The sequence below is a fragment of the Dipodomys ordii genome, unplaced genomic scaffold (genome assembly GCF_000151885.1).
Source record: "Dipodomys ordii isolate 6190 unplaced genomic scaffold, Dord_2.0 Scaffold193, whole genome shotgun sequence".
In the NCBI taxonomy this organism is placed as follows: Eukaryota; Metazoa; Chordata; class Mammalia; order Rodentia; family Heteromyidae; genus Dipodomys; species Dipodomys ordii.
This window is the reverse complement of record NW_012267409.1, coordinates 905,211-932,751: the sequence shown is the minus strand read 5'-3', so window position 1 is coordinate 932,751 and position 27,541 is coordinate 905,211. Positions and strand designations below refer to the sequence as shown.

The 27,541-nt window shown below is 50.6% G+C and overlaps 1 protein-coding gene across 1 annotated transcript; it reads right to left on the bottom strand.

Moving 5' to 3' along the window:
• Nucleotides 1–7,840: 7,840 nt before the first annotated feature.
• Nucleotides 7,841–23,267, bottom strand: Il20rb (interleukin 20 receptor beta). Its single transcript, XM_013034663.1, has 7 exons — nucleotides 23,195–23,267; nucleotides 18,045–18,171; nucleotides 16,935–17,125; nucleotides 12,884–13,008; nucleotides 10,923–11,073; nucleotides 9,397–9,539; nucleotides 7,841–7,978 (listed from the first exon to the last, which is right to left on the bottom strand). The coding sequence occupies exons 1-7, from the start codon at nucleotides 23,265–23,267 to the stop codon at nucleotides 7,841–7,843; spliced, it is 948 nt and encodes a 315-aa protein (XP_012890117.1).
• Between the last annotated feature and the right edge of the window lie 4,274 nt (nucleotides 23,268–27,541).

The window sequence follows — 27,541 nt, the reverse complement described above, 5'->3', positions numbered from 1 at the left end:
CCAGTGGGTAAAAGCTGCTTAGGGCAACAAAAAAAAGGGGGGGGGTAGAGATGGAGAAGGGGGGGGGGGGGGCGAGAGAGGTTGGTTTCTGATAATTGCTTTTCTGAGGGAACAGATCAAGGCGTCCCAGGAAAGGACACTGGAAGAATTGTGTGCATAGGGTGGAAGAAAAGGAAGGGGATTCTGGAACAATCAGGAAGATAGCACTGAGAAAGGGCCAGGGCAGAGGTTTCTTTGGGGGCGGGGAGAGGGAGGGGGGAGGAGTTACAGGAATCGGCCTGCATTTCTCCTTAAGTGTCCGAATCACAAAGCACAAAATGGCCAACCTGGAGCGTCTGGTGGAGGGGTGGGGGGACAACCCCACCATCCCACCTACCTACCGCCTGGCTACCCTGCCATTCCTGCTCTCTCCTGAAGAGGGCGTCTTACCATCCAGTGCCTCTTCTTTCTCTCCCAGAGAGGATCACCGAATTGAGTACCTGTCATCCGAGCATCCTCAGGAGGCTGAGATCTGAAGATCGGGGTTCAAATCCAACCTCTGGTGGGGGGGGGTAGGTAGAGGGTCTATGAGACTCTTATCTCCCAATAAACCACCAATTAAAAAAAAAAGCCAGTAGTGGCATTGTGGCTCAAATGGTAGAGCACTAGTGTTGGGTGAAAAAGCTCAGGAACAGCATCCAGGCCCTGAGATCATGCCTCAGGACCAACACACACACACACACACACACACACACACACACACAAATCAAGATCGAGATCCATAGGGAATTTAAATTGAGAAAGAACTTCTCATGGACCTCCAGGCACTGGAAGATTCAGGAAAGTCACAACACAACTCTTCTCCTTAAAATGTTCAGTATGAGCCGGGCACCGGTGGCTCACTGCTCAGGAGGCTGAGAGCTGAGGACCGCAGTTCAAAGCCAGCCTGGGCAGGAAATTCCGTGAGACTCTTCTCTCCCATGAACCACCAGAAAACCAGAAGTGGCGCTGTGGCTCATGGTAGAGTGCTCTCCTTGAGCTGAAGAGCTGAGGGACAGCACCCAGGCCCAGAGTTCAAGCCCCATGACTGACCAAAAAAAAAAGAAACAGTTCAGTATGGAGAGCTTCTGCAGGCTGAAATTGAGAGGAAGACAGAGAGGGATCAGGTCCTGACATGGCAGCACGGTAGCGAGGCCCCAGGAAAGAGGGGGAGTTGAGCACGACAGCCAGGGTGCCCGGCTGAGCTGACGTTTGACCCCACCATGACTTTGCGGAGTGGATGAGCAGCCTAGAAGGGAAGAGGTGGCGGAAGTGGTTTCCTGGAGGCAGCCATGTTGGGAAGGCTGACTTAGAGAAGCCAGGGAAGGGTGAAGAGCTGAGAACTTGCAGACAGAGGGCAGATGGTGGCCTGGATGAGAAGCCAGGTCATGGGCTCCATCGACAAGGAGGAATGAAGAACTAGTCCACGGCTTCTTACCATGGTTCCATTGGAGTGAAGGGTAGGGGTGACCAGGGAGGAATAATGTCACCCCCGTCACTATGTTGACCTCACCAGAAAGGACTTAAGGTCTACTCCTATGCTTCAACTTAAAGTCCTGTCCTTAGTTTGTCCTGGGGCTTGAACCCAGGGCCTGAGCTCTTGTCCATGAGCTCTTGTGCTCAAGGCCACCTGAGCCACAGCTCCACTTCCAGCTTTCCTGGTGGTTAATTAGATATGAGAGTCTCATGGGGACCAGGCACCAGTGGCTCATGCCTGTCATCCTAGCTACTCAGGAGGCTGAGATCTGAGGATCATGGTTCAAAGCCAGCCCAGCTAGGAAAGTCCATGAAACTCTTATCTCCAATGAACCACCAGAAAACCAGAAGTGGTGCTGTGGCTCAAAGTGATAGAGCACTATCCTTTAGCAAAAGAGCTCAAGGATAGCGTACAGGCCCTGAGTTCAAGGGCCACAACTGACCCCTCACCCCCCCCCGAAAAAATTGTGCATTAGTTAAATTTGTTAGATATTCAAGAGTCTTCCATTGTCTCATCGTGATTGAGCTGTGTTCCCAGGGCTCCAGGCCTGAGCTCAAAGAATTTGCCAAGTATGGTCGTTGTGACTCTTGTATTAGCACTGTTTTAGAATGTGTGGGGTTGGCGCTGGGAAGGTGGTTCAGTGGTAGAGCGCTTGCCTTGCATGCCTGAGGCCCTGGGTTCAATTCCTCAGCACCACATAAGCAAAAAGAAAAAAAAAAGCAAAAAAAAAAATACATTAGGTAGAATGTGTGGGGTTGTATGGAAAAGTGAAGGACGATCAAGAACAGATTCCCCTAGCTTCTTGGGAGACTGAGATCCAGAGGATCGTGGTTCAAGGCCAGCCTGGTTAAACACACCACCCCTACCACCCATCCCTTATCAACTTAAGCTGGGCCTAGTAACGCTCACCCGTCATGTGGCTAAAATGAGAGACTGAGATCAAGGTTATATCCTCCAAGTTATTGAAGGCAGAAAAGGCCTCTGAGACGCCATCTCAAGGGAAGAGGCTGGGCCTCGTGACCCATGCCTTTCATCCCAGTTACAATGGGGATAAAATAGGTAAATAGATAAATCACAGTGGAGGTGCCTATCTGGGCAGGAAACAAGACCCAATATTAAAAATAACCAGCATAACTATATCAGACAAAGGCCTAATATCCAACATAGACAAGGAGCTCAAGAAAGTAACTCCTCCCAAACCTATTAAACCAACCACTAAATGGGCAAGGGCACTAAGGAGAGAATTCTCAGAAGAAGAGGTAAGAATGGCAAAGAAACACAGGAGGCAATGCTCACCATTCCTGGCAGTAAAAGAAATGCAAATCAGAACAACTCTGAGATTCCATCTCACCCCAGTTAGATGGGCCAACATCGTAAATTCAAACAACAAATGTTGGTGGGGATGCGGGGAGAAAGCAACGCTACTGCACTGTTGGTGGGAATGTAAACGAATACAACCACTCTGGAAAGCAGTCTGGAGGTCCCTCAGAAAACCTAAACATAGACCTTCCCTACAACCGGCCTATAAGATTCTTGGGCATCTACCCAGAATTTCACAAGCCAGGCTATGATAAAGACACATGCACAACCATGTTCACTGCTGCCCTATTCACAACAGCCAAGACATGGAGACAGCCCAGATACCCTACAATAGCCGAGCGGATCCAAAAAATGTGGCACCTATACACAATGGAGTTTTACCCAGCCATGTGAAAGAATAAAATAATGTCATTTGCAGGGAAATGGCTGGAACTAGAAGAAATCATGTTGGGCGAGGTAAGCCAAGCTCAGAGAGGCAAACAACATGTGCTCTGATAGGCAGAAGTTAGATCTAAAGTACACTGGGATATGAGAAATTATACATGGCTAGATACTCACACACAGTGAGACCAAAAGAGGATCCTCTTAGGAGAGAAACACAAAGGCACAATGTCTAAGTGCCTCTTCATATTTGTATGAAATCGTATACATACTGAAATCCACGATAGGGAAACAAGAGACCTCTCTCTTTTCTTTTCTTTTTTTTAGCTTAGTTTCAGGTGATTCTGTCTCCTTTTCCTTATGCATGGTGTCTTCATAGGTACATCTTCTGGAGGGTGGTGGGGAGGGCACTCACAAAAGTGGAAGTGGTGCTGTGGCTCAAGTGGTAGAGTGCTGGCCTTGAGCTGAAGAGCTGAGGGACAGCGCCCAGGCCCAGAGTTCAGGCCCCACGACCGACATAAATAAATAAATAAATACCTAGCTCGAGGGGTCACAGATGATCTCAGCAGCGGGTGCAGAAGCCTCTTGGGGTCACGGTGTCCTTACGTTGTTGACAACTCCCTGGGGAGGAAGACCAAATCCAGCTGCCCCAGGGCCAGCGTGGGGTGGTGAGGGGCTTGTGGGTATGTACGTACTCACGTACTCACGCAGGCCAGGTGTGGGAGGTCATGCCTGCCATCCCCGCTCCTCTCGGAAGCAGAGACTGACAGGATGTGGTATTGGGAAAGTTATCTGGGACCCCATCTCAACAAACAAACAAACAAACAAAGCTGGATGTGGTGATTCGAGGATGTAATCCCAGCTCCGTGGCCAGGTAGAAGGACAGGTGTCATGGGAGGCTGGTGATAGGAGGCTGGGCTAGGCAGAAGCATGAAGCCCTATCAAAAATAAGCCAAACAACACACACACACACACACACACAAAGCCAAAAGGGCTCAAGCCAAGCAAGTTACAAGGCCCTGAGTTCAAATTCCATGCACCACCTCCATTGGATTTAAAGGGGTTCATTGACCAAAATCTAACACCAGACCCACACACACTCTGGTCCTGGGAAGTCCACTACAGGCCAGACTGAGAGGTGTCAGTCCCTCCTATATGTTCTTGGGGGGGGAGGGGGAAATGTGCCAATGGGGGGAGGGAGGAGGCCTGGCCACTCTCAGGGTCTTCCTGTGCCCAGCGAGCATCAAGCAGCCCGCATGACCTTCCTCCTAAGAACCGCATGCACCAAAGCTGGGAGGGACCCCAACTCTGCAGGTCACAAAGCAGCAACGTTGCTGCTTCTCCAGCAAAGACTTCAACAATGCAGCCACCTCGCCCCACAAGCTGGAACAGAGGCCGGCACTGACACCTGGTGGCGATGACAGACACCTGCAGGGTGGCTGTGGCTGGAGGCGGGAACGCCCCAGGTCCTTACAGCTCATGGAAATGAAGAAAGTTTGGTGTTTTCTTGAGCCGCGTGCAGAAGGTCATGTTGAGATAGTTTCATTGGAAGCCAGGCGCCGGGGGTCTCATGTCTGTAATCCTAGAGCGACTCGGGAAACTTGAGATCTGAGGATCCCGGTTCAAAGCTAACCCAGGAAGAAAAGTCAGTGAGATATCATTATTATTATTATTATTATTTCCAATTACCTGGGGGGGGGAAGAATTCATGGGGCTGGGAAGGTGGCTCAGTGGTAGAGTGCTTGCCTCGTATGCACAAAGCCCTGGGTTCGATTCCTCAGTACCACATACATAGAAAAAGCTGGAAGTGGCGCTGTGGCTCAAGTGGTAGAGCGCTGGTCTTGAGCAAAAAGCTCAGGGACAGCACCCAGGCCCTGGGTTCAAGCCCCAGGACTGACTTAAGTGGTAGAATGGCAGCCTTGAGTGGAAAAAAAAAGCCAAGCAAGATCATGAGGCTCACACTCACACACACACACACAATAGGAGAATCAATTAATAAAGTTTAATAACCTGATTTATCAGCTTCGATCACAATTAACTTTTTCATGCACTGAAACTGACTTTCCCCTCCACACCCTTCTAGAAAGATGGATGGAATGTGAACTATTTTAATGACACCCTATAATCTCCGGACTGTATTTTTCCACAGAACACATGTAGAACAAGTGTTTTGAACACCGTCAGGACTAGGCTATAGTTGTAGAATGTTTGAGAGAAATCCAGAATCTTCCCCTAAGTCAGTTACAGTGTTTTCCCAAATCCTGCCAGCAGCTGGGGGAAGGGGGAGGGGCTCCTGAGAAACACCCCCAGAAAGTCAGTCTAGCCCCAGAACAGACCGGAAACAGAAAAAGAAAAATAAGATTTTTTTTTTAAATATTTAAGAACCAGGAATGGAGGGGAAAACGGGAGAGGAGGAGGCGAGGGGTGACATTGTCCAAAAAGAACTGTACTCATTACCTGATTTGTGTAACAGCAACCCCTCTGCAGATCACCTGTATAATAACAATTATTTTTTAATGTAAAGCTAGGTGCCGGTGGCTCCCGCCTGTCATCCTAGCTACTCAGGAGGCTGAGGGCTGAGGATCACTGCTCAAAGCCAGCCTGGGCAGGAAAGTCTGTGAGACTCTTATCTCCATTTCACTGCCAGAAAACCGGAAGTGGCTCTGTGGCTCAAGTGGTAGAGCGCTAGCCTTGAGCTGAAGAGCTGAGGGACAGCACCCAGGCCCAGAGTTCAAGAGCCAGGGCCAGCAAAAAAAAAAAAAAGAAAGAAAGAAAGAAAGGGAGGGAGGAGGGAGGGAGGAAGAAAAGATGTAAGGAAGGAAAGGAGGAGGGAGGGAGGGAGGGCAGAAGGGAGGGAGGAAACAGGAACTGCGACCCAGAGGGAAGATGTAACAGTGTAGACTGAGGCGGGAAAACAGCCAGGAGGCGGCTCCACTACTGGTCATGCAGCTAGCCGTGTCTGGGCCTGAGCTGCCTGCGGGCCTTGGCACCAGGGTCCAGACTTTTGAGACCTTTCCCTAGGCCAGAAGCCGGGGAGCGTGTCCAGGGCTCGGCCACAAGGTGGCGCCAGACGCCCATGGACGTAAGATGCACCTTCCTTCTAGGTGGGCGCCCATTCCCTCAGGCCAGATTCACACACACACACACACACACACACACACACACACACACACACACACCCCACACCTGTCATCACTCTGATCAAAGGCCAGATACACACACACACACACACACACACACACACCACACCACACCTGTCATCACTCTGATCAAAGGATAAATAGGAAGCATGGAAAACAGGGAGGGAACCAGACTTGGAATTCTGCTCCTCCAGGTCTTCCCAGTGCTGGGATTACAGGTGTGTACTACCACACCCAGGGAAAACAGGGCCCAGACGCTCCCAGAACAACTTCAGAGAGCTTTAGCAGAGCTGCGTGTGTGGGAGAGAAGAGCTTGGCTGCGGAAGGCCTGGTTAGGACAGAAGCTAGGCGAGTGTGCCCGGCAGCGCCCCGGCGGCTCTGCCCGCGGGCACAGGTGTGCGTTCTGACTGCTGACCTGATCCCGTGTCCTGGCGATTTTTCTGTGAGCCTCGCCCAGCCCGGCCTCCATTCTGAGGCCTCAGCTTATCAGCCTCCCTCGGGCCGCTGGGATTATGTGCGGATGACCCGGATTCTCGGGGCTAACACCACCCACCTCTGTCCAGTACCAGGCTTTCTTGCCTGGCTTGGTGGTGGAGGATGTGGAATGACCCCGATTAAAGCTTAGCTTTCTGGCCCAGGCCAGCCTCGGATGGCGATCCTCCAGCCTCTGCCTCCCTCAACCACCAGACCATGGGGCACCTGGCTGCCAGAGATGACAGCCCGCCCAGGCCAGCCCTGGGCCCTTGAGTTCCCACGGGGCCGTGTGCTGAGAACTGAGACCCCCCCCTCTCTCCCACTTTACCCTCATGCTACCCGGGGGTACCCCAACTCCCTTCACCCCAGAGGGTCTTTGAGGCTGACAACAGAAGGAAAATCTTCTAAGGCCCACTTTAGTCAGGAACCCAAAAGATGACTCGGGGGGGGGGGGGACACTTTATTTGTCAGTTGTGGGGTCTTGAACTCAGAACCTGGGTGGTGTCTCTTGAGCTCTTTGTGCTCAAGGGAGAGCGCGCTACCTCTTAGAGCCACGGCGCCCCTTCCGGGGGTCTGGTGGTCCGTTGGAGGTTAAGAGTCTCTCGGGCTTTTTCCTGCCTGGGGATTGGCTCTGAACCGCCATCCTCCCATCTCAGCCTCCTGCTGTCCAGAAGACTCGAACCCAACACAGTGTACATTACCATCCATTTCCCTGCTGGATGCAGACAGACAGACAGACAGATGGACAGACAGACAGGGGGTGGGGGTGTGTGTGGGGGAACCTAACTCATAGGTAGCTGATCTCCTTCACAAATAAGTAAAGAGGATGGGAGGAGACCCCATCTCTCTGTCCCACATCACTGGGGGAAGGGGGGGGGGCTCAGCGCTTCCTCTCCCACAGCGGCCTGAGGCCTGCTCCTCCGTCTCTGGTCCTTTCTCTAAAGAGGAGGCTGGAACACAGGCCTCCCCCTCCAGGCCTCCCCCTCCTGGCCTCCCCCTCCTGGGCCCTGCAGACATGGCAGTCTCTTCCTCAAGGCCCTTCCCCCACATCTGCTAGCTCCGCGTGGGGAAGCCCTCTCCGGGGGGCAGCACGGTCGGTCATGACGCACACGTCCACCTTCTCCTCCCTCCGGCAGGGCGCGAGCTTCTGCGACGGGTTGGTGATCTTCTGAAAATCAAGTTTTAGAGGAAACCATCAGCTGTCCGGAGCGAGCATAAAGACGAGCCCAAGGAGCGACTGGGTTCCAGAACTTTCGAGAGGAAACAACAACAAATTCCAAAGACAAACCCGTTCCTGGATCAATGATTTCCAGCGTCATCTAGAATCATCTGCCCAGCAGTTCCTGAAGGGCCCTGGTGGTCAGTGCTCTTTCTCTAAGAACACCCCACAGAAGTTTCCTCCGCTCCCCACCCCACCTCCCAAAAAAAGCAGATAAGGGAAACAGAAGATAAAATCATAGACCTGTGTCCAACCACGCCCATCAGTTATATGAAATGTTAGTGGACGAAACATAGCCATTAAAAGGGCAAAGATGCCGGGCACCAGTGGCTCACGCCTGCCATCCTAGCTACTCAGGAGGCTGAGATCTGAGGATCGCGGTTCAAAGCCAGCCCGGGCAGGAAAGGCCGTGAGACTCTTCTCTCCCATAAACCACCAGAAAACAGGAAGCGGCGCTGTGGCTCAAGTGGTAGAGCGCTCATCTTGAGCTGAAGAGCTGAGGGACAGCGCCCAGGCCCAGAGTTCAAGCCCCATGACCAACAAGAAAAAAAAAAAAGAAAGAAAGAAAAGGCAAAAATGATCAGAAAGAATTCACAGTTGTAAATTCAGAAAAGAACAAAAAAAGCTGATGGCAGACGTGGTTGAAGGGGTCCAGCGTTTGCCTGCCAATCAGTCTCCAATATAAACAGAAAGCAGAGGAGGAAAAGGAGGTAGAGGAGGAGGGGGAGGAGGAGGAGTTGAAAACAGAAGGGGGGAGAGGAGTTGTAGTTGCTGCTATGGTTTGAATGTGTCCCCTAAAAAGTTTGTGGTGGAAGCTGAACCCCCAGAGCAACAGTGAGGCCAGGAAGGCGCGGCCCATTGAACGGCTCCATGCTGGTTACGCAAGGCTCCTGAGGTCATGTGATCCTAGCCTCCAAAACTGCTTATCCAGGGAACTTCTCTTCTTTATAAATACCCAGCCTGTGGTATTCTTTTAGTAGCAAGCGCAAAGGACCCAGACAGCCATGGAGTCCTATCCAGATTCCTCTCCCCACTGGGCAAACCCCTATCCACCCGTGCAAAAGGCTGCTGGCGGCCTCCCCAGCTTCTCAGGAGGCTGAGATCTGAGGATCGCAGCCCAGGTAGAAGAATCGCTGACTTTCCTTCTCTTCAATGAAGCACCAGAACACTGGAAGTGGCGCTGTGGCTCACAGGGACAAGAGAGCTAGCCTTGAGTCCCAAACGCTCAGGCACAGCGATCGGGCCCCGAGTTCAAGTCCCGCAACCATCACCGACAAAAGCGCAAAGCACAGCCATGCCCAACGAAGGAGGCCCCAGCGACACGCAGTCAGCGTCGGGCTGAGAAGAGACAGAGCGCACGCGGTTACCAGAGTGTCCGGGAGGACGGCCATGGGGCAGCAGCAGTAGCGGAGCAGCTGACCCGTCTTCCAGATGGAGACTGGCAGGGCCACCAGGAACAGCATGAAGGCGACAAAGGCAAACAGGGCCAGGCCGAGGGGCAGAGCCTCTCCTGGGGAACGGGACAGTTAAGAGCGAGTTAGAAAAGCCCTGCTGAAGAAGGAGCCTCTAGTCCTGGGCCTCCTCTGTGCAATCTGCCTCCTGAGCCATCAGGGGTGGGCCCGTGAGTCCTTGCCATCGTTCTAGCTTCTATGCAAAGGCTTCCAGAAGTTTCCAGAAAGTTCCTCCCCCCCGTGCTTGGCATAGCTGCAGGAGGAAGGCAGGGTGCCAGGTGGAGAGGGAAGCAGAACAGCACAGAACAGGGTTGGGCGGCGATGGAAAACAAAGTATTGCGCACTTGGCTGCTGGTGCGGATTCCTATTATGGAAGATTTCCTGTGCATGAGCAAGTGACGACTCCTCTCCGACTCTGACTGTGGGTGTCGGGGTCACCTCTCCAAGGGAGCTGGATGTGTACCACAGTACATGTGGGGACCCCCTTTTATGCTCAGAATGGCTAGTCACTGATCGCAGGTCACCCATGGAGTGAGAGCCCTTAGAAAAATAAGCCAAGGCCAGCTGGGCGCCGGCGCTCCCGCCTGGCATCCTAGCTACTCTGGAGGCTGAGATGTGAGGATCGTGATTCGAAGCCAGCCCCGGGGCAGGCAAGTCTATGAGACTCTTATCCCCCAGGAAACAGCAAAAATGGAGCTGTGGCTCAAGGGGCAGCACCCTAGCCTTGAACAATCAAGCTCAGGGATGGCATCCAGGCCCTGAGCTCAAGGCGCTGGGGACTTTGGCTTGATTTGGTTTTCTTTCTTTCTTTCCTTTCTTTCTTCCTTTTTCTTTTGGTCGGTCATGGGTCTTGAACTCTGGGCCTGGGCGCTGTCCCTCAGCTCTTCAGCTCAAGGCGAGCGCTCTACCACTTGAGCCACAGCACCACTTCTGGCTTTTTCTGCTTATGTGGTGCTGAGGAATGGAACCCAGGGCCTTGTGCATGCAAGGCAAGCACTCTACCACTGAGCCACCTTCCCAGACTTTGGTTTTGTTTCTTTTGTGAAGAGTTTTTAAACACTGTAGGATGTTTAGGCCATTAAAGATAAAAAAAATAAATAGAGCTGGGCATCGGTGGCTCACGCCTGTCATCCTAGCTACTCAGGAGGCTGAGATCTGAGGATTGCGGTTTGAAGCCAGCCTGGGCTAGGAAAGTCCATGAGACTCTGATCCAATAAACCACCAAAAAACCGGAAGTGGCACTGTGGCTCAAGTGGTAGAGCACTTGCCTTGAGCTGAAGAGCTGAGGGACAGCGCCCAGACCCAGAGTTCAGGCCCCACAACTGACCAAAATATATACATGTAAATGAAGGAGAAGACCCAGAACTCTGGGCAGGCCTCAGAGCAGGCCTCAGCGGGCCGCCCGCTGCACAGGGGGTGCCGCGCCAGACAGAACACCTCACCTTGCACCTCCACGCACTGCGCCTGGCTGAAAGCGCTGCGTCTCGCGATGGCTCGGACCAGCGCACGGGCCTTCACGCAGTACACGGCGCCCGGCTCCATGGCCCCCAGGTAGACAGGGAAGCCCACGCTCCTCACCACCTTGGCATGTTCCTTTGGGAGGAAGAGAGACAGGGCCTCTGAAGGGGGGCAGGAAGGGAAGGGGCGACGAGCCCCAGGGAGACATAGATAGCGACACAGCCGTGCACATGAGCAATCCGTGCCTTTGCGTTCGCTGAGCAGCTACTACACACCGGACACTGGGACAAAACGGACAGAGACCCTATTGTCTGTCGAGCGTCCAATAAATACGTACCGAGAGGGAGAAAAAGGCAGGGGCTGGGAAGGTGGCTCTGTGGTAGAGGGCTCACCTCACATGCATGAAGCCCTGGGTTCGATTCCTCACTATCACAGACACAGAAAAAGCCAGAAGTAGCCCTGTGACTCAAGGGGTAGAGCGCTAGCCTTGAGCCAAAGCTCAGTGACAGTGTCCTGAGTTCAAACTCCAAGATTGGCCAAAAAAAAGTGTTTGGGCCGGGTGTGGTAGTGCATGCCTACAATCCCAGCTACTTGAGAGGAAAAGTGCCCAAACTGGCCTGTGAAATAAACCAAAGCAAAAACGGCTGGGAGGCCTGGCTTAAAGGATAGTGTGCCGGTCTGAGAAGTATACAAGGCCCTGAGTTCAAAGCTGAGTACCACCAAGAATGGAAAAGAAAAAACACAAGTGGAGGGGGGTAACATCAGGGCAGAGACCTGAAGGTGGGGAATCTAGCTGTGCCCGGGCTGCGTGTGGCCAGCGGTTGGCACAAGAGGTCACTGGAGCCAGAAGGCTCACCTGTCCACCCAGCCACCCGTCTGTCCATCCACCATCTGCCCACCTTCTTCCTCCGCCCGCCCTGAGCCTGCACAGGCTTGTCTGGGCCCAGTCCGTGTGACTCAGGGTACAAATTCTGACGCTGGTGTGGCCTGCTCCACTTTTTCCAAGGAACCCCCTCCAAAAACTAAGTGTGCAGGGGGTATAGCAGTGGCCCGGGCGCCCGCCTGAGAGGATCCCCAGGAGGCCAGCTGGCTTCTGCAACCCCCAGACTTGGACTAATGTAATGCACGACAATGACGGTTCTTGGCTGAGGACTTGGGTCTAGAGAAACTGAGCCCCTCCAGGGGAAGGGGCAAGGGGCTGGGCTGAGATGCTAGGGAGACACAGTCCTAGGCACAAGGGGGCTGGAATGACTGGGGTCTGATACACCCTGGCTACGAGGTGGGGGAGGCGGGCCCCCCTTTCCATGGGCGTGTTCCTCCGGCTGGCTGTAATTAGCTGGGCTTGGTCGTCAGCAGCCTGACTCCTGGCTCCCTTGCTCCATGGCTTCTACACTCAGCCAAGACCCACACCCCGGATCACGTGCTCTGCACACCATCCCGCCCCGTTCTGTTGCCCCAAACCGGCTGAGACCAGTTGATGTACTTCAGCTAGACCAGGTCTGGAAAGACTCCCAAGCTAGGCGGCTCACGCCTGTCATCCCAGCTTCTCTGGAGGCTGAGGTCTGAGGATGGTGGTTCAAAGCCAGCCCAGGAAGAAAAAAAGTCTCATGAGTCTCTCCTCTCTGCAGTGAGCCAGCAAAAAGCCGGAAGTGGAGCTGTGGTTCAAGTGGTAGGGCACCAATCATTGGTGGGGGGGGTGGGGTTTAAGGGAGAGCTTAAGGCCCTGAGTTCAAATTCAAGTCCCAGTCCACGAGCACGTGTGCGCACGTGCATACACACACACACACACACACCCCTCTCTCAGCCAAGGCCTAGGTTGGACACACAAGCAGTGTTGAAAAGGCCAGTGGTCTCCTTCACACACACGTCAGCCAAGACTGTCCATCTCAGATGACTAGCACTTCCGGGTCGGGCCTGACCCCAAGGCCCATGTTAGAAACCTTACCTTGGCCCCAGGCGCCTTCCTCCAAAAGGTCACGAAGAACTCGAACTGGGGCCCCAGGTCCTCCAGCTCAATCACCAGGTGGGAGCCATCCTTCCTGACGGCCATCCTGGGCGGGAGGAGGAGGGCTGTGGAGCGGAGCAAAGGGAGGATCACAGGCAGCCCAGCCGGGACTCACTTCCCAGGGACACAAGCGACCTGGTCACCCGTGGAAATGTAGCAGTGGTCATGGGCAAAAAAAAAAGAAGGGTCTGATGGAGCCCAGGAGCCCGGGCCTGAATGCAGCAGGTGCTCACAAAAGCATTTTTGCTTTTTCTGTCAGTCCTGGGCCTTGAACTCTGCACCTGTCCCTCAGCTCTTCAGCTCAAGGCGAGCGCTCTGCCACTTGAGCCACAGCGCCACTTGCGGTTTTCTGGTGGTTCATTGGAAATAAGAGTCTCACGGACTTTCCTGCCTGGGCTGGCTTTAAACTGTGATCCTCAGATCTCAGCCTCCTGAGTAGCTAGGATGACAGGCGGGAGCCTCCAGGGCCTGGCATGAAAGCATTTATTTTAACCATTTTCTCTTCACGTAGACGTTATCTCTTTCCCTTTATTATTTTGGGGGAGGGGAAAATACTCAATTTTGAGCCATCCCTCTATCCCACCCCCCACTTTTGTCGTTGTTGTTGTTCTGGTTATTTTTGAGATAGCATCTCCCTTTTTGCCCACCTGACCCACGATCCTCCTTATTTTACACTTCTTGGGTTGACAGACATGCACCACGATACCCAGCTTTGTCTGTTGAGATGGTGTCTTCTGAGCTTTTCTGCCCAGGGTTTGGCTTGGAACCTCGATCCTCTCTATTTCAGCCTTCCACATTGCTGGGTGAAAGGCGCACACCACCGTGGCCAGCTACGGGTTGAGATAGGGTCTTGAAAAGTTCTTGCCTTAGCTGGTCTCAAACCCAAGTGGCTAGGATTACAGGCATGAACCACGGGCACCTGGCTCAGGAGCTATTTTTTCTCTTTCCTCGAGAGGCTAATACCAGGATTTGAACTCGGGAATGTCCTATTGCTCAGTTTACCAACTATTGCTCTATACCACCTGAGTTTCCAGCCTAGCTTTTTTTCTTTGCTGCTTTCTTTGGACACGGAGCCTTAGGGCCTCTTTCTGCCCAGGTTGGCTTCTAACCTCCATTCTCCACATCTCAGCCTTCTGAGTAAGATGAGATTGCAGGCGTGAGCCACGGTGTGTGGCCAGCTGTTATGTCCTGACGCTGGGCACACACCGGCCCGAGCTCTCTCTCTTGAGCGCTTCTGGGCTGGTCTTTGCCAGTGGGGTTGTGCACAGCGTCCCGGATTAACAGCTCTGCATGGGGTTCAGCGGGTATTCGGGGGAGATTTCAGAAAGCAAAACATGTTCCTCCCCGCTGTCACACCAGGAACAGCGTATGCCTGGGTAGGAGACGGGAAGACAAGGGAGGTCAGGCTGCTCCTCTGAACCACTTCCGGCGGGAGAAGAGACTCCGATCCCTCCACCTGAACTCCCACATGATCAGCACTGGGATCTCAGACCTCCATCTTCAGGGATATGAGACTTAAGGGGAAAGGACCTGAAAGGGCCGGGCATGGTGCTGCACACCTGTAATCCCAGCTCTGCTGCAAATGGAGGTGAGAGGATCGTTCTCAGAGGCCAACCCTGGGCAGAAAAAAAAAAAAAAAAGCTCAAGAGACCTAAGCCTGCCGGGTGCTGGTGGCTCACGCCTGTCATCCTAGCTACTCGGGAGGCTGAGACCCGAGGATCGTGGTTCCAAGCCAGCCCAGGCAGACATGTCCAATTCAAGATAGAGACTGCCCAGACTAGGGATTGAACTCAGGGCTGACTCCACTGCAGAAGCTTCCCAGGGGAGCTTCAGACACATGCGCAGACTGACACTTACTGACCACCCCCACCCCCCCACCCCCAGCAGCCAGAGCCAGGCCTGTTTCTGTGTACTCTGGCCCCTTAAGCATAAGCATGGGCAGCCCAGTCCTTAGCTCCCCCTGACCTGGCTTTCCCTCCCGCAGAGGTGCCAGCCCTCTAGGGGGTGGGGGAGGGGCTTGGCCCGTGACACCGGGATGCCCGGATGCTGTCTGGCAGAGCTGTGGTGCTCTTGGCCGGCTCGGAGGCCTGGGGTGGAGGCCTGGCAGAAAATCCTGAACTCTTCACTGACATTTCTATTCTATTCCCATTCTATTCCACTCTTTCTATTCCTGCCTCCCCTCTTACCTCCTCTGTCTTCAGGCTCTCAGCTCTGGGCATTCCTGGGACAATAATAATGATAATAAAATAATAATGGCGGGCCCGGCGCCAGTGGCTCACGCCTGTCATCCTAGCTACTCAGGAGGCTGAGATCTGAGGATCGCAGTTCAAAGCCAGCCAGGGCAAGAAAGTCTGTGGAGACATATCTTCAATAAACCGATAGAAAACCTAAAGTGGCGCTGTGGCTCCAGTGGTAGAGTGCTAGCCTTGAGCGGAAGAGCTGAGGGACAGCACCCAGGCCCAGAGTTCAAGCCCCACGACCAACAACAACAACAATAGTAATAGTAATAGCATCTCCCAACAGATCTGAGGATCTGGGTTCAAAGCCAGACAGATAATAAGACTTTTATCTCTAATTAGCCATCAAAAACAAAACAAAAATCTAGAAATGGAGCTGTGGCTCAAATAGTGAAGTGCTAAATAAAGCTTGAGTGAAAAAGCTCAGGGACAGTGCCAATGCCCAGCGTGCAAGCCCCCCCCCCCGCCCCAGGACTGGCAGAAAGAAGAAGAAAAGAAGGGAAGGGAAGGGGGTCTGTTCCTGACTTTCCAGAGCTTTCCACTCTGCTCCACAGCTCTCTGCCTGTCCAGCCACCTGCTTTCCCTCCCTCCATACGCATTCTCATAGCTGAGCTTTCCCGGGACCCCACCTCGGGATCCCCGTGTCCCTCATCTCTTGTTCATGAACCAGCTCATCTACTCCCAAGCCTTTAGCTACCCCTGATGACTGGCAGGTCTGGCTTTGATCTGATTTCCAACTGCGCCTCTCTGTTGGTGGGTCGCTGGGTGGGTGGGCTGATTGCTTAGTGTTCTCATTGGAGGAGAAGGAGAGTCACATTTACAACATGGAAGGGTGTAGAGTTGCTCATTAAAACTCTGTGCGGGCCGGGGGCCAGTGGCTCCCGCCTGTCATCCTAGCTAGCTCAGGAGGCTGAGGTGTGAGGATCGCGGGTCAAAGCCAACCCCGGGCGGGAAAGTCCGTGAGACTCTCCTCTCTGAGAAACCACCAAGAAAACTAGAAGTGGCGCTGTGACTCAAAGTGGTAGAGCGCTCGCCTTGAGCTGAAGAGCTCAGGGACAGCGCCCGGGCCCTGAGTTCAAGCTCTAGGACCAACAACAAAAATCCTGTGTGATCAGTGACTGCTGCTGCTCAAGGACAATGCAGACCATGCAACGGACATACCGGGACCCACCACCAGGGGCGCCAGTGCCACCATGGAGGGACCTCCGTGTCAAAGCACCAGAGACAGTCTCCTATTCAAGTCTTGGGACTGTGAGGCCAGAGCTCATCTTTCCCAATGCCACCACCCCAAAGTGGTGACTTAGGCATCCTCTCTCCTCCATCTGCCCCTCTACATCTCAGATCCGAATCTATCTCAGCCTATGGAATGCAAACTGTTTTCACACATGAAGCTGCTCATGGGCAGTAAGCCTGAGGTGGATAAAGCACCAGGACCGGGCGTTGATGCTCACACCTGTAATCCAGGCTACTCAGGAGGCTGAGATGTGAGAGTCCCAGTTCAAAGCCAACCTTGGGAGGGGGGGGCGGTGGTTGGGGAGAGGGACACAGACAAACCCGGGAGACTCTCCTCTCCAATTTATTAGCAAAAAAGGGTAAAGGTGGAGCTGGCGTGGTTCAAGTGGTAGAGCACCAGTCTGAAGTGAAGAAGCTAAGTGAAAGCGTGAGGTCTGCGAGGATCATTGGAATGCCCAAGCCTGGGCGGGAATGACTCCTAAAAGAGATGGGACGGGAAGAGAAGAGACGTGGCACCTTACTTGAGTTCCGATTAAACGGTGGCTTCAGGGCGCTCCAAGCTGACGCCCGTGGGCCCGACGTGGCCCTGACGCGGAGCCGGTACGGGACCGTGGCCGTGATGTCATCGGTGACGTCACACTCGGGGCCTGGGGTCGGGGAGCACCAGCTGCTGGGTATCCACACGTGGCTCATGTACAGACTCTCGTACTCCCTGGGCCCGGGGAGAGAAAGGTACAGTGTGACATCATCGGTCAGCGTCAAACCATTCCTGAGAGAAGGGGCTGGGAAGGTGGCTCAGTGGTAGAGTGCTCGCCTAGCATGCATGAGGCCCTGGGCTCCATTCCTCAGCACCAGAGACACAGAAAAAAACAAAACAAAACAAAACTGCAAGTGGTGCTGTGGCTTAAGTGGCAGAGTGGTAGGTAGCCTTGAGCGAAAGAAATTCAGGGACAGTGCCCAGGTTCTGAGTTCAAGTCCCAGGACTGGAGAAAAATAAGCCTTCACTAGGCACCAGTGGGTCACGCCTCTACTTCTAGCCACTGGAGAAACAGAGATCTGAGGATTGCAGTTCGAAGCCAACCCCTGGGTAGCAAAGTTCCTGAGACTCTTTTATCTCCAGTGAAGTGGCAAAAGCCGGAAGTGGAGCACCCAGTGTAGAGCACCCAGCTGTGAGCCAAAAAAGCTAAAGGCATAAGGGAGGTTCTGAGTTCAAGTCCCACTTACTGACAAAAGATGTGTCCATTTCTGGTCAGAGTGAAACTCATTTAAGACAAGTGACTCACTACAAGTGCACTATCACAGCCACGGAACAACTTCCCTGGCTTGCTCAGCTCTCTCCTAGGGCCCACGCACACACAAGCTCATAAATATGAGCTCTGAGCCGGGCGCCAGTGGCTCACACCTGTCATCCTAGCTACTCAGAAGTCTGAGATCTGAGGATCGAGGTTCAAAGCCAGCCCAGGCAGGAAAGCCCATGAGACTCTGATCTCCAAGAAACCACTCAGAAAACCACAAGTGGTGCTGTGGATCAAGTGGTGGAGAGCTTACCTTGAGCTGAAAGAGCTGAGGGACAGCGCCCAGGCCTGGAGTTCAAGGCCCCACGACCGACAAAAAAAGAAAAAAAAACTCACCCCTGGTACTCAACCCAGTAGTGGACTGTTTCTCCAGGCAGGATCACTGGGCTCCACACCAAGAGATGCTTCATGTTGGCTGAGTGGACAGAGAGGTTCTGCGGGGCGGGCACCACAGCCCCAGGATCTGGGAGGAAGGCAGACAGAGAGGCTGATGGGTAGTGTCACGGAGGTAGAAGGCCAGTTTCCCATGCGTGTCTCATGGAGACCTCACAGGATCACTAACCAGAAACAACTCTTAGTTTCATCACCCTTTGTGCTCCTGTGGTTGCACTTCTGCCTTCGGGATAAAATGGAATATTAGTAATCCTAACAGCTAACCTTCCATTTTCTTTCGGGGAGGGGAGGAAGAGAGTGGCCCTGAGGTTTTGCCTTTGCTTTTTTGCTGTTGGTGGTCGTGGGGCTTGAACTCTGGGCCTGGGCGCTGTCCCTCAGCTCTTCAGCTCGAGGTGAGCGCTCTGCCACTTGAGCCACAGCGCCACGTCCAGTTTTCTGGTGGTTCATTGGTGATAAAAGTCTCACAGATATTCCTGCCGGAGCTAGCTTTGAACCTCGATCCTCAGATCCTCAGGCTGTGATCTGGGCTTGTCCCTGTCTGGTGATGAGTAGTGTTAACCATTCTCTTTGTGCACTTGTGTGGCTTCTTTTGGACCAACGTCTATTTGGGACTATCATGCCATTTCTAAAGCACATTCTTTGATCACTTTTGCTCTTCAGATCCTTCATCGTCTAGGTACTCATCCTGAGGTCTGTCATTGGCAATGTCTGTGTCAGGCTGACCTGAATCCAGGCTTTGCTTTAGCTGTGATGGTCTACGCCATCTTGCATAAGGCCGCGCCTCCTACCCCACCCTCTTCATGCCAGGCCCATGCAAGCAAGGCTCCTGCCGGTGCACACACGGTTCCTTCAATTCAGCCCTTCCTTCCCTGCGCCAGTCTCCAGGTTGGCGCCTGGTGTTTATCGCCAAGCTCTGCGGCTACCAGGGAATGGGGCGGGGTTTGCTTCTGAGGGGACATCTTGTCTTGTTCCCTCGCCTCTCGTCTAGGAAAGGATTCTCTGGTGATGTACCTTCATGTCACCGAAGCATCTGTGGTCTGACCAAGAAGGAAAGGCCTGGTGTGTATGTGGGGCACTGGGAGGCCTCTTGATCTCACCAGCTCTAACCTGGAAGTCATCAAAGAGACAGGAAAGAAAGAGGCTGGGGGAGGAGCTGGAGGGGAGAGGGAGGCAGGGAGGAGGAGGCAAGGCCTTCTCTCACACTCTTCCCCCTGGTAGTGTAGAAAAATAAATAAATGCTCTATTTGGGGAATACAAAGCTTTATAGCTGGGCATCAGTGGCTCACGCCAGTCATCCTAGCTACTCAAGAGGCTGAGTTCTGAGGATCAGGGTTCAGAGCCAGCCCGGGCAGGAAAGTCTGTGAGACTCTTATCTCCAATAAACCACTCAGAAAACCACAAGTGGTGCTGTGGCTCAAGTGGTAGAGTGCTCACCTCGAGCTGAAGAGCTGAGGGACAGCGCCCAGGCCCAGAGTTCGAGCCCCACGACCAACAATAGAAAAGAAAAAAGGAAATCAATAAATGTTATCTACTATATCAAAGACATAAAGAAAACCATGCACGCCTATCTATTGACTCAGAAAAAGCATTAACAAAAAAATAATCTAACACTATCAAAGTGAAGCAAACTTCTCTCCAAGTTAAGTGACAGTGGCTCACGCCTGTCATCCTAGCTACTCAGGAGGCTGAGATCTGAGGATCACAAGTTCAGAGCCAGCCAGGGCAGCAAAGTCCACTTATTCCAATTAATTGCCAGAAAATCAAAAGTGGCGCTATGGTTCAAAATGGTAGAGAGCTCACCTTGAGCAAAAGAGCTCAGGGGCAGTGCCCAGGCCCTGACTTCAAGCCCCATGACTGACCACAAGAAAAGAAAAGCTCCAGGTAAATTTTACTTAATGGAGAGACTAAATGTGTTCTTCTGGATCAGGAACAAGCAAAGACTCCCACTCACATTGCTCTTATTCAACAGAACACTGGAAATTCTAGCCATTGTTACAGGGCAAACAAGGGAAGTAAAAAGAATACATACTAGAAAGGAAGTAGGAAAGCTCCCCAATTAGCAGGCTTTGTGGAAAAGCCCCTGGAATCCGGAACAAAAACAATTCCCCAAATTAATACGCACGTTCACAGGATATATCATAAACACACAAGTTAATTATATTTCTAAAGACTACTTATGAACACTTGTACACATAAGATGACATTAAAATTATAATTATAAAAAAGAAAGAAAAAGAAACACATGGGTATAAGTCTAACAAAATATACCCAGAATTTACATATGTAAAACTTTAGCCAGGTACGGGTGGTTCATCCTCGCTATTCAAGAGGCGGAGATCCGAGGATCAAGGTTCAAAGCCAGCCCGGGCAGGAATGTCCGTGAGACTGTTATCTCCAATTATTCACCAGAAAACTGGAAGTGGCTTTGTGGCTCAAGTGGTGGAGCACTAGCTTTGAATTAAAAATCTCAGAGACAGTGCCCAGGCCCTGAGTTCAAGTCCCAGGACTGACAAAAACAAAACAAAACAAAAATCCTCAACAGCAGAAAATCCAACAATCGAAGTAGAAAACAGTCCAAACACAAAGAGACATTTCACTGCAGGGGATATTGAGATACAAATAAGCCCATAACAAGGTATTTAATCTTCACTTAAAAAAAGGGGGTGAGGCTAAATGCAAATTAACACCACCAGGAGAGCGAGCGTGACACAGCTATCAGGATGGCAACATTTATAAAAAAAAATAACAAGATTCAAATTTGGGCAAAGCAAGCGAGAACGTGAATCTACCACACGCTGCAGGTGGGAATGTAAAATGGAACATTCACTCTGGAAAATGGTTTGACAGTCTGCTTGTAAAATGACACCAGCAATTACCATCGGACCCAACAACCGTACTCTTTGAAGCATTTACCCTAGAGAAATGAAAAACTTTGATCACCTATAACGGGTTCATGAATGCACATAGCCAGACCACACTTGGACCGGCTGTCTTTCAGCAAATCGGTAAGCCTTGGCCACTGACAATGACAAGACACGCGCTCGAAGAGGAATAGCTCTGCACCACATTTCACTGTCCCAGTAAAAATGCAAAGCAGATTAGGTGCATTTTAAAACTACATCAGCCTTTCGGGGATTGCAGAAGAGCACTGAGATTTCCAGTATTTTCTCGACTCAGCCTCTGTAGGTAGCAGCCATCCAAGAAGTGTGAGAAGCAAGATGTTGCCATTGGTCTTGGTTTTCATGTTGCCAATTTTTCCTGTACTGTCTTGTTGTTCCACATCCCCACCCCAAGGAACCAGCCCACAGCTCCCCACTTCGTTGTTTTATCTAGTTAGTCTCTTCACATCGATTTCAAAGCCTATTTTGTTTCTCATGACCTTGATCGCTTTTAGTGTCTCCTCCAACTTTCATCCGTGCATTTTTGCATCTACGGATGGATAATTTTTCTTTTGCAATCATTATCACAATACTGATTTTTGAAATGTTACTTGGAATTTTGTTAGGAAATGTTACCACTTCTCCACCATTTATTTTTCTATTCAGTTATTTTGGACTCAGATAGGGATTTTATTCTATGGTTAAAAATCCAACACTGCCATTTTGCTATTTTAAGTTGTTCCTGCTATGGCTGTTTGGGAACATTTTCGGGTTGATTAGTGGGTCAAGCTAATTCATTCCCATCTTCTTCTGTGTTACTAATCAATCTGTGTGTGTGTGTGTGTGTGTTTTGTTTTTTGCAGTACTGAAGCTTGAACTCAGATCCTACACTTACTAGGCAAAGACTCTCCTATTTCAGCCACATTTACAGCCTATTTTGCTTAGATACTGTCTTGAGTTTTTGCCCAGGTTTACTCTAGACAGGGTTCTTCCTATTTATACCTCCCAAAGAGACGGGGATTATAGACGCCAACCATCATACCCGGCTTATGGGTTAAGATGGCTCCCCTCACTCAGTCTGGCCTTCAATCTTTTTTCAAACTTTTTTTTGTCGGTCGTGGGGCTTGAACTCTGGGCCTGGGCGCTGTCCTTGTGCTCTTCAGCTCAAGGAGAGCGCTCTATCACTTGAGCCACAGCGCCACTTCCAATTTTCTAGCGGTTTATTGGTGATAAGAGTCTCACGAGCTTTACTGCCCGGGCTGGCTTTGAACCGTGATCCTCAGATCTCAGCCTCCTGAGTAGCTGGGATTACAGGTGTGAGCCACCAGCGCCCAGCTGGCCTTCAATCTTGAGCTTGCTGATCGGTGCGCCTCCCCAGTGACCGGAACTGCAGTGTGAGCCACTGTGGCTTGGCCTAACTTGTTTGTAGAGGTACAGAAAATATTGTAAAGACAACACCAAGTTATTTGGGGCTGGCTTTCACTCAGCTTCTACGGATGCTAGCAGCTTATATAACCAGTTAGTCAAAAATAAGGAACCAACATTCCCCTATCAGCTATTATAGTCCTCCTATGTTATTTTAACTAAACTCCAGACTTGATTTGCTCTTTATAATCCCCCCCCCCCGCCCCCATCTTTCTCCATTCCAGGATTCAATCCAGGGCATTATCTCACTCACAATCAGGCCCCGGCCTTTTTGAAGCATTTTGTTACTTCACACATACACACATTAAAAAAAAAAAAAAAAAAGAAACCAACCTGCTCCTGTCTCATCTTGCATTTCTCCCGCCCAACCCAGTAATCAATCACTTCTCCCCGGAGCCCCACCCAGTGAGTTTTAAAAAATCTCAACTGCCCAGACAGCTTGGGAGAGGAACACAGAATTTTTCCAGCTGTGAAATCCTGACAGTTATACCTTCAAAAGCTCCCCCCAAGCGATTCCAGTCTTCATTCAGGGCTGGGAACAAGAAATGTGGATCTTACTAAAGAAGAGGAGAAATGTGCCAAAATCCTCAAATGCTAGGGACGTCAGTGTACTGTGCAGCACCCCAGTGCTCCCCGAAATCAGACAACTGTTCTGTTCATCTCTAATCAGCGCTCTGCCTGGAACGTGGCTGGGAAAAAGTGCTCAGAAATGCTAAGCGAATGAAAACGGAACAAGCAAACCAAGTCTTAAAGGCCCCAACTATCCGATGTACTCCAAGTCGTACTTACCCGTGAGCGAGCATGGAATCAAAGTGCAGAAAACCCACGTGAAGAGACTTGTCCAGGTTCCTTCCAGAACCATCTCGAAGGCCTGTGTCTGGCAGACTTAAGTTTGTCTGGAAAGGTCATTTCCTTCCGGAATGGAGCACTGTGTCCATCTCAGCCATCTTGCCTTCGGACAGCAGAGGTAGAAGCTGAAGTCTCAGTAGTATGAAGCCTGAATTGTTCTGGAAAGAGGAGCGGGCCCAAACAGCTCAGAAGGGGCGGTCTCTGCAGCACCTTCCCTTCTGTCCAAATCCAGAGATCGCATCAAGGGGAGTGGCTTAGGACATTTCCAGAAAGAAGGTGACTTGGGGAGCTTGATGATCTGCCTGGAGAACAGAAGTGGGCAATAAGCATCTCCCCCCCCCCCCCGCCCACATCCCCTCCATCCCAACCCTTCCCCACCCCCCGCCAGGGAGCCTGGATGTTTCTAGAAGTCAGTGAACAGGCAAGATTTTTCTTAACTTTCATCAAATAGGTGTCCTCTTCCAAATCTCAGCCCTTTCTGCTAATACACACCCACTTCAGAAAACGTTGAGAACATTAATACCTTTTTAAAAGTCAAATCTATACAGCTGTATACTTACATGCATATTTAAAAAAATGAAAATCTAGGAAATTAAGGGAAAAAAACCATCAAGAGTAGTTACCTCCGGTTACCTCCAAACAGAATGTGGGCAAGACGGTGGTTAAAAAAAAAAAAAAAAAATTGGAACAAGCCTCTTTGCTGAGTATTTTATACTGATTACTGAAACATGTGATTTAAAAAATCCAAACCGGTTCTAAAACTTGGAAGGAGATCCAGCCTTTTCAACACCCATTCTTCATCTAATAGAACACAGGTTTGAGAGAACGTATTTGCAGGGGAACCTTGGGGAGGTGCTTAAGATATGCATTCCGAGAGCAATGAAGATCAGAGGAAGAGTGTGAAGTTCAAAGATGACGTACTTCCGGCCGTTCAACAAGTGTCTGGCTGCCAGGAGGCACCGAACTGTTGTCCATGTTCATGGATAGAAATGAGCAAGGTCAGAAGTGACAGGAGGTAGGCGGGTAGCTCGCGCACACTGAATAGATGGGAGGGCCTGGGAAGGGCCGCCCAACGTGACTTTCTGGTTCTGGTTTGGATCACTAGAGGGATGGCAGCGCCTCACCTCCAAGTATGGAGAGAAGCAGGGTCCGAGGTGGGTAGGGAGAGGCAGGGTGCAGAAAAGGCTGCACCTGCTCAGTTGGATGCTTCTTGAACTTGAGATGCACAGGAAGTCACCAAGTGTGTTAGGAACCTGTCTTGGGAGGATGGGTGTCCAGGGCAGCGAGCTGATGGTAATGAGGATAAAGGGGGGGGGGGAGAGGGACTGTCACCCTGCCACTCAAGACCTACATTTGCAGACCAAGCAAGAAAACGAAATTGGAAAAGCAAGCAAGGAGAGATCCCCAAGGGAGCTGTGGGTCTGAAAACAAGGCCGGACGAGGGGATTACCAAGGTGGGTGCAGAAGTGTAATCTTCGAGAAATGTCTCCGGATTTTTGCAAGCACAGTCATTTGCAATCTAAGCGAGAGGGGTTTCCGTGGGGGCCTTGGATCAGAAACTGGGTCATGGTGGGCCGAAGAAGGAAGAAGGAAGGCCCCTTTGATGCAAAGAGGAAGAAAACAACTCCGTGAGCCTCATTGTTTCCATTTCTAATAGGTGCAGCGAGACCTCACACCATAGTTCAGGGAGTTAAAAGAATGAAGACAAGGCACAGTGCCAGGAAGGCAGTCTATTACCACTAGGCCTCTGCGGTCTGACCCGTCTTCTGAGCTGGCCTAGGGATCTCAGCTGCACCTTGCTAGTTCTCTTACTTTAGCTAATTCATTAAAAACTACCTGTCTATCACAGTAACACCCAAGCCAAAGAGCTGTTGGATGAAACAGTACACTTACAACAGGGCAAACACTGGCTCCGCCCTTTTTCCAAGGTTATCTGTAGTTTCTCCATCATCTTACAATATAAATATCCCAGGCCAGTAGCCGGGCGCTGGTGGCTCACGCCTGTAATCCTAGCTACTCAGGAGGCTGAGATCTGAGGATCCATCCTGGTTCAAAGCCAGCTCGGGCAGGAGAGACCGTGAGACTCCTATCTCCAATAAACCACCAGAAAACCGGAAGTGGCGCTGTAGCTCAAGTGGTAGAATGCTCGCCTTGAGCTGAAGAGCTGAGGGACAGCGCCCAGGCCCAGAGTTCAAGCCCCATGACCGACAAAAATAAATAAATAAATAAATATCCCAGGCCAACTTTACTTCTTTAAAGCCAGTAAATATCTTAGAGGCATTTATTTAGGTTTTTTTTTTTTAAATATGTACTTACATTTGTTTCCCAGTTTCAAAGTCATCCATGAGATACAAATCGGAGGAAATGGTGTTCTGTGCCTTGTTACTCGTAACTGCCAATCAGTTTTGCCACATTATTTCACAATAGTGAGATCATTTTCCCCCCTGCTCCAAGCTTGTTATTCTAATGGAAACATCTGAAAATCAGCAGCAGTGATTACTGAGCACGTGTCCTCCTCGTGCTGTAGTTCAGTTGTTAGCACTGCAAAAATAAGACCTGGAATTAACTATTAGTGTGTAGGTCAGGCCAATTTTGATATATTTAATATAATCAGAGTGTTCTAGCCAGCAAATATTCTTAAAAATAAACAGTTCAGTGGTTGGGTGCCAGTGGCTCATGCCTGCCATCCTAGCTATTTAGGAGGCTGAGATCTGAGGATCATGGTTCAAAGCCAGCCTGGGCAGGAAAGTCTGTGAGACTCTTATCTCCAATTAACTACAAGAAAACCAAAAGTGGAGCTATGGCTCAAATTGGTAGAGCATTAGCCTTGAGCAAGAGCTCAGGGACAGCAGCCAGGCCCTGAGGTTAAGCAGCACAACAGACAGGGGGGAAAAAAAATTTTAACTTCAGTGAATATGGTGAATAAAAACTTAACACTTCTTTATAGCAATTGAAAACTCCACCAAGCAGTTTAGGCTCTGCTCAGAAAACAAGTGTTCACTTGTTTATAACTGTATATTCTTTCAGATCAAAAGAGCACTTCATTACTAAATTAGAAATACACATTTTCTCAATCGTTTGGTTTAGGTAATCATGTAGCAGCAAGAATTTAGGGTGTGGAGCGTGCATATTTTGCTTGTCAATTGTGTTCAAAATAAAAGAGTTGAGTAACATCTTGCTACCGCCAACAGAACCAGCTCGCCAGCTCCCTCCAAATTTGCAACAGCACCAAATAATGCATTTCCTCAGAACTGACAATGTGGCATTGGAAAAATAAAAACCATCCTACACAACAGACTGTTTTACAAGGGGAAAAAAGTGAGCAGTAAAGGAGACACTTGAAAAGCAGCTTTATTACTCACCTTCTGGCGAAGTATTGAACACGAAGAGGTTAAACGTTTAATGCTAAACTCTTTATCATTTGGACATTGAAGTATTTCTGAAAAACTGCCAGATTCTAAGACAAAATTTTCATGTAAGAGGAAATACAGGAGAGGACCATAACTACGCATAGAGAAAAGACACTGAAGGGGGTAAGGTTTAGGAGACTTTATTTTATTTCCATTTTTTCCCCAGTGGGCCCTCTGTAAACACAGGTTCTGGAGGTTTGTTAACAGGGCAAATCAAATGCTGCAGTGAGCTTCTTACTTTTTAAAAGGAAACGGTACTTTGAACTTTAGACGAAGACTCCCATTCTTTGATACAGTCCCTTCTTCCACATGTACAGGTTGAACAATGGTACGTTCCTGCCTAAGGCAGGTGACTGGCTTACCTCCAATCCAGGCACTCAGAGATGAGGGTGAAATTCCACACTTCTTTGACAAGAAGGAAAGAAAAAAAGGAAGAGTTGAATCTGCCATGGGGGAAAAGATTAACATACACTGTGGTAACCTTTGCAACTTCTGAATTACCCAACAGCGTTACAGCTGGAAAGCACTTACGAGCCACGTACCTATACAGATGACTTATTCTCACAAGCTAAGCTGCTCATCTCCTAGGCCTTTTTGTTCTTCAGATACTGGCAGTGTGCTCAGCCTTCTTGCAACATTTAATGATGGATCTGTGGAAGCCTTCAGTCATGCTAGGTGCACATGCTAACATGCATGATGATATGCATGTAAAAGTACTGTGCTCAACTTATAATACTCAGGGGATGTCACAGAAAAAAACGAAGATAAAAGTACATAGCACTTTCGTGCCCATAATAACTTTAATAAACAAAAAAAAACTGAAATAACTAAAGGGTTCTTAGAAAAAAAATTTAATAAAAATGAAAAAAAAAGGCCT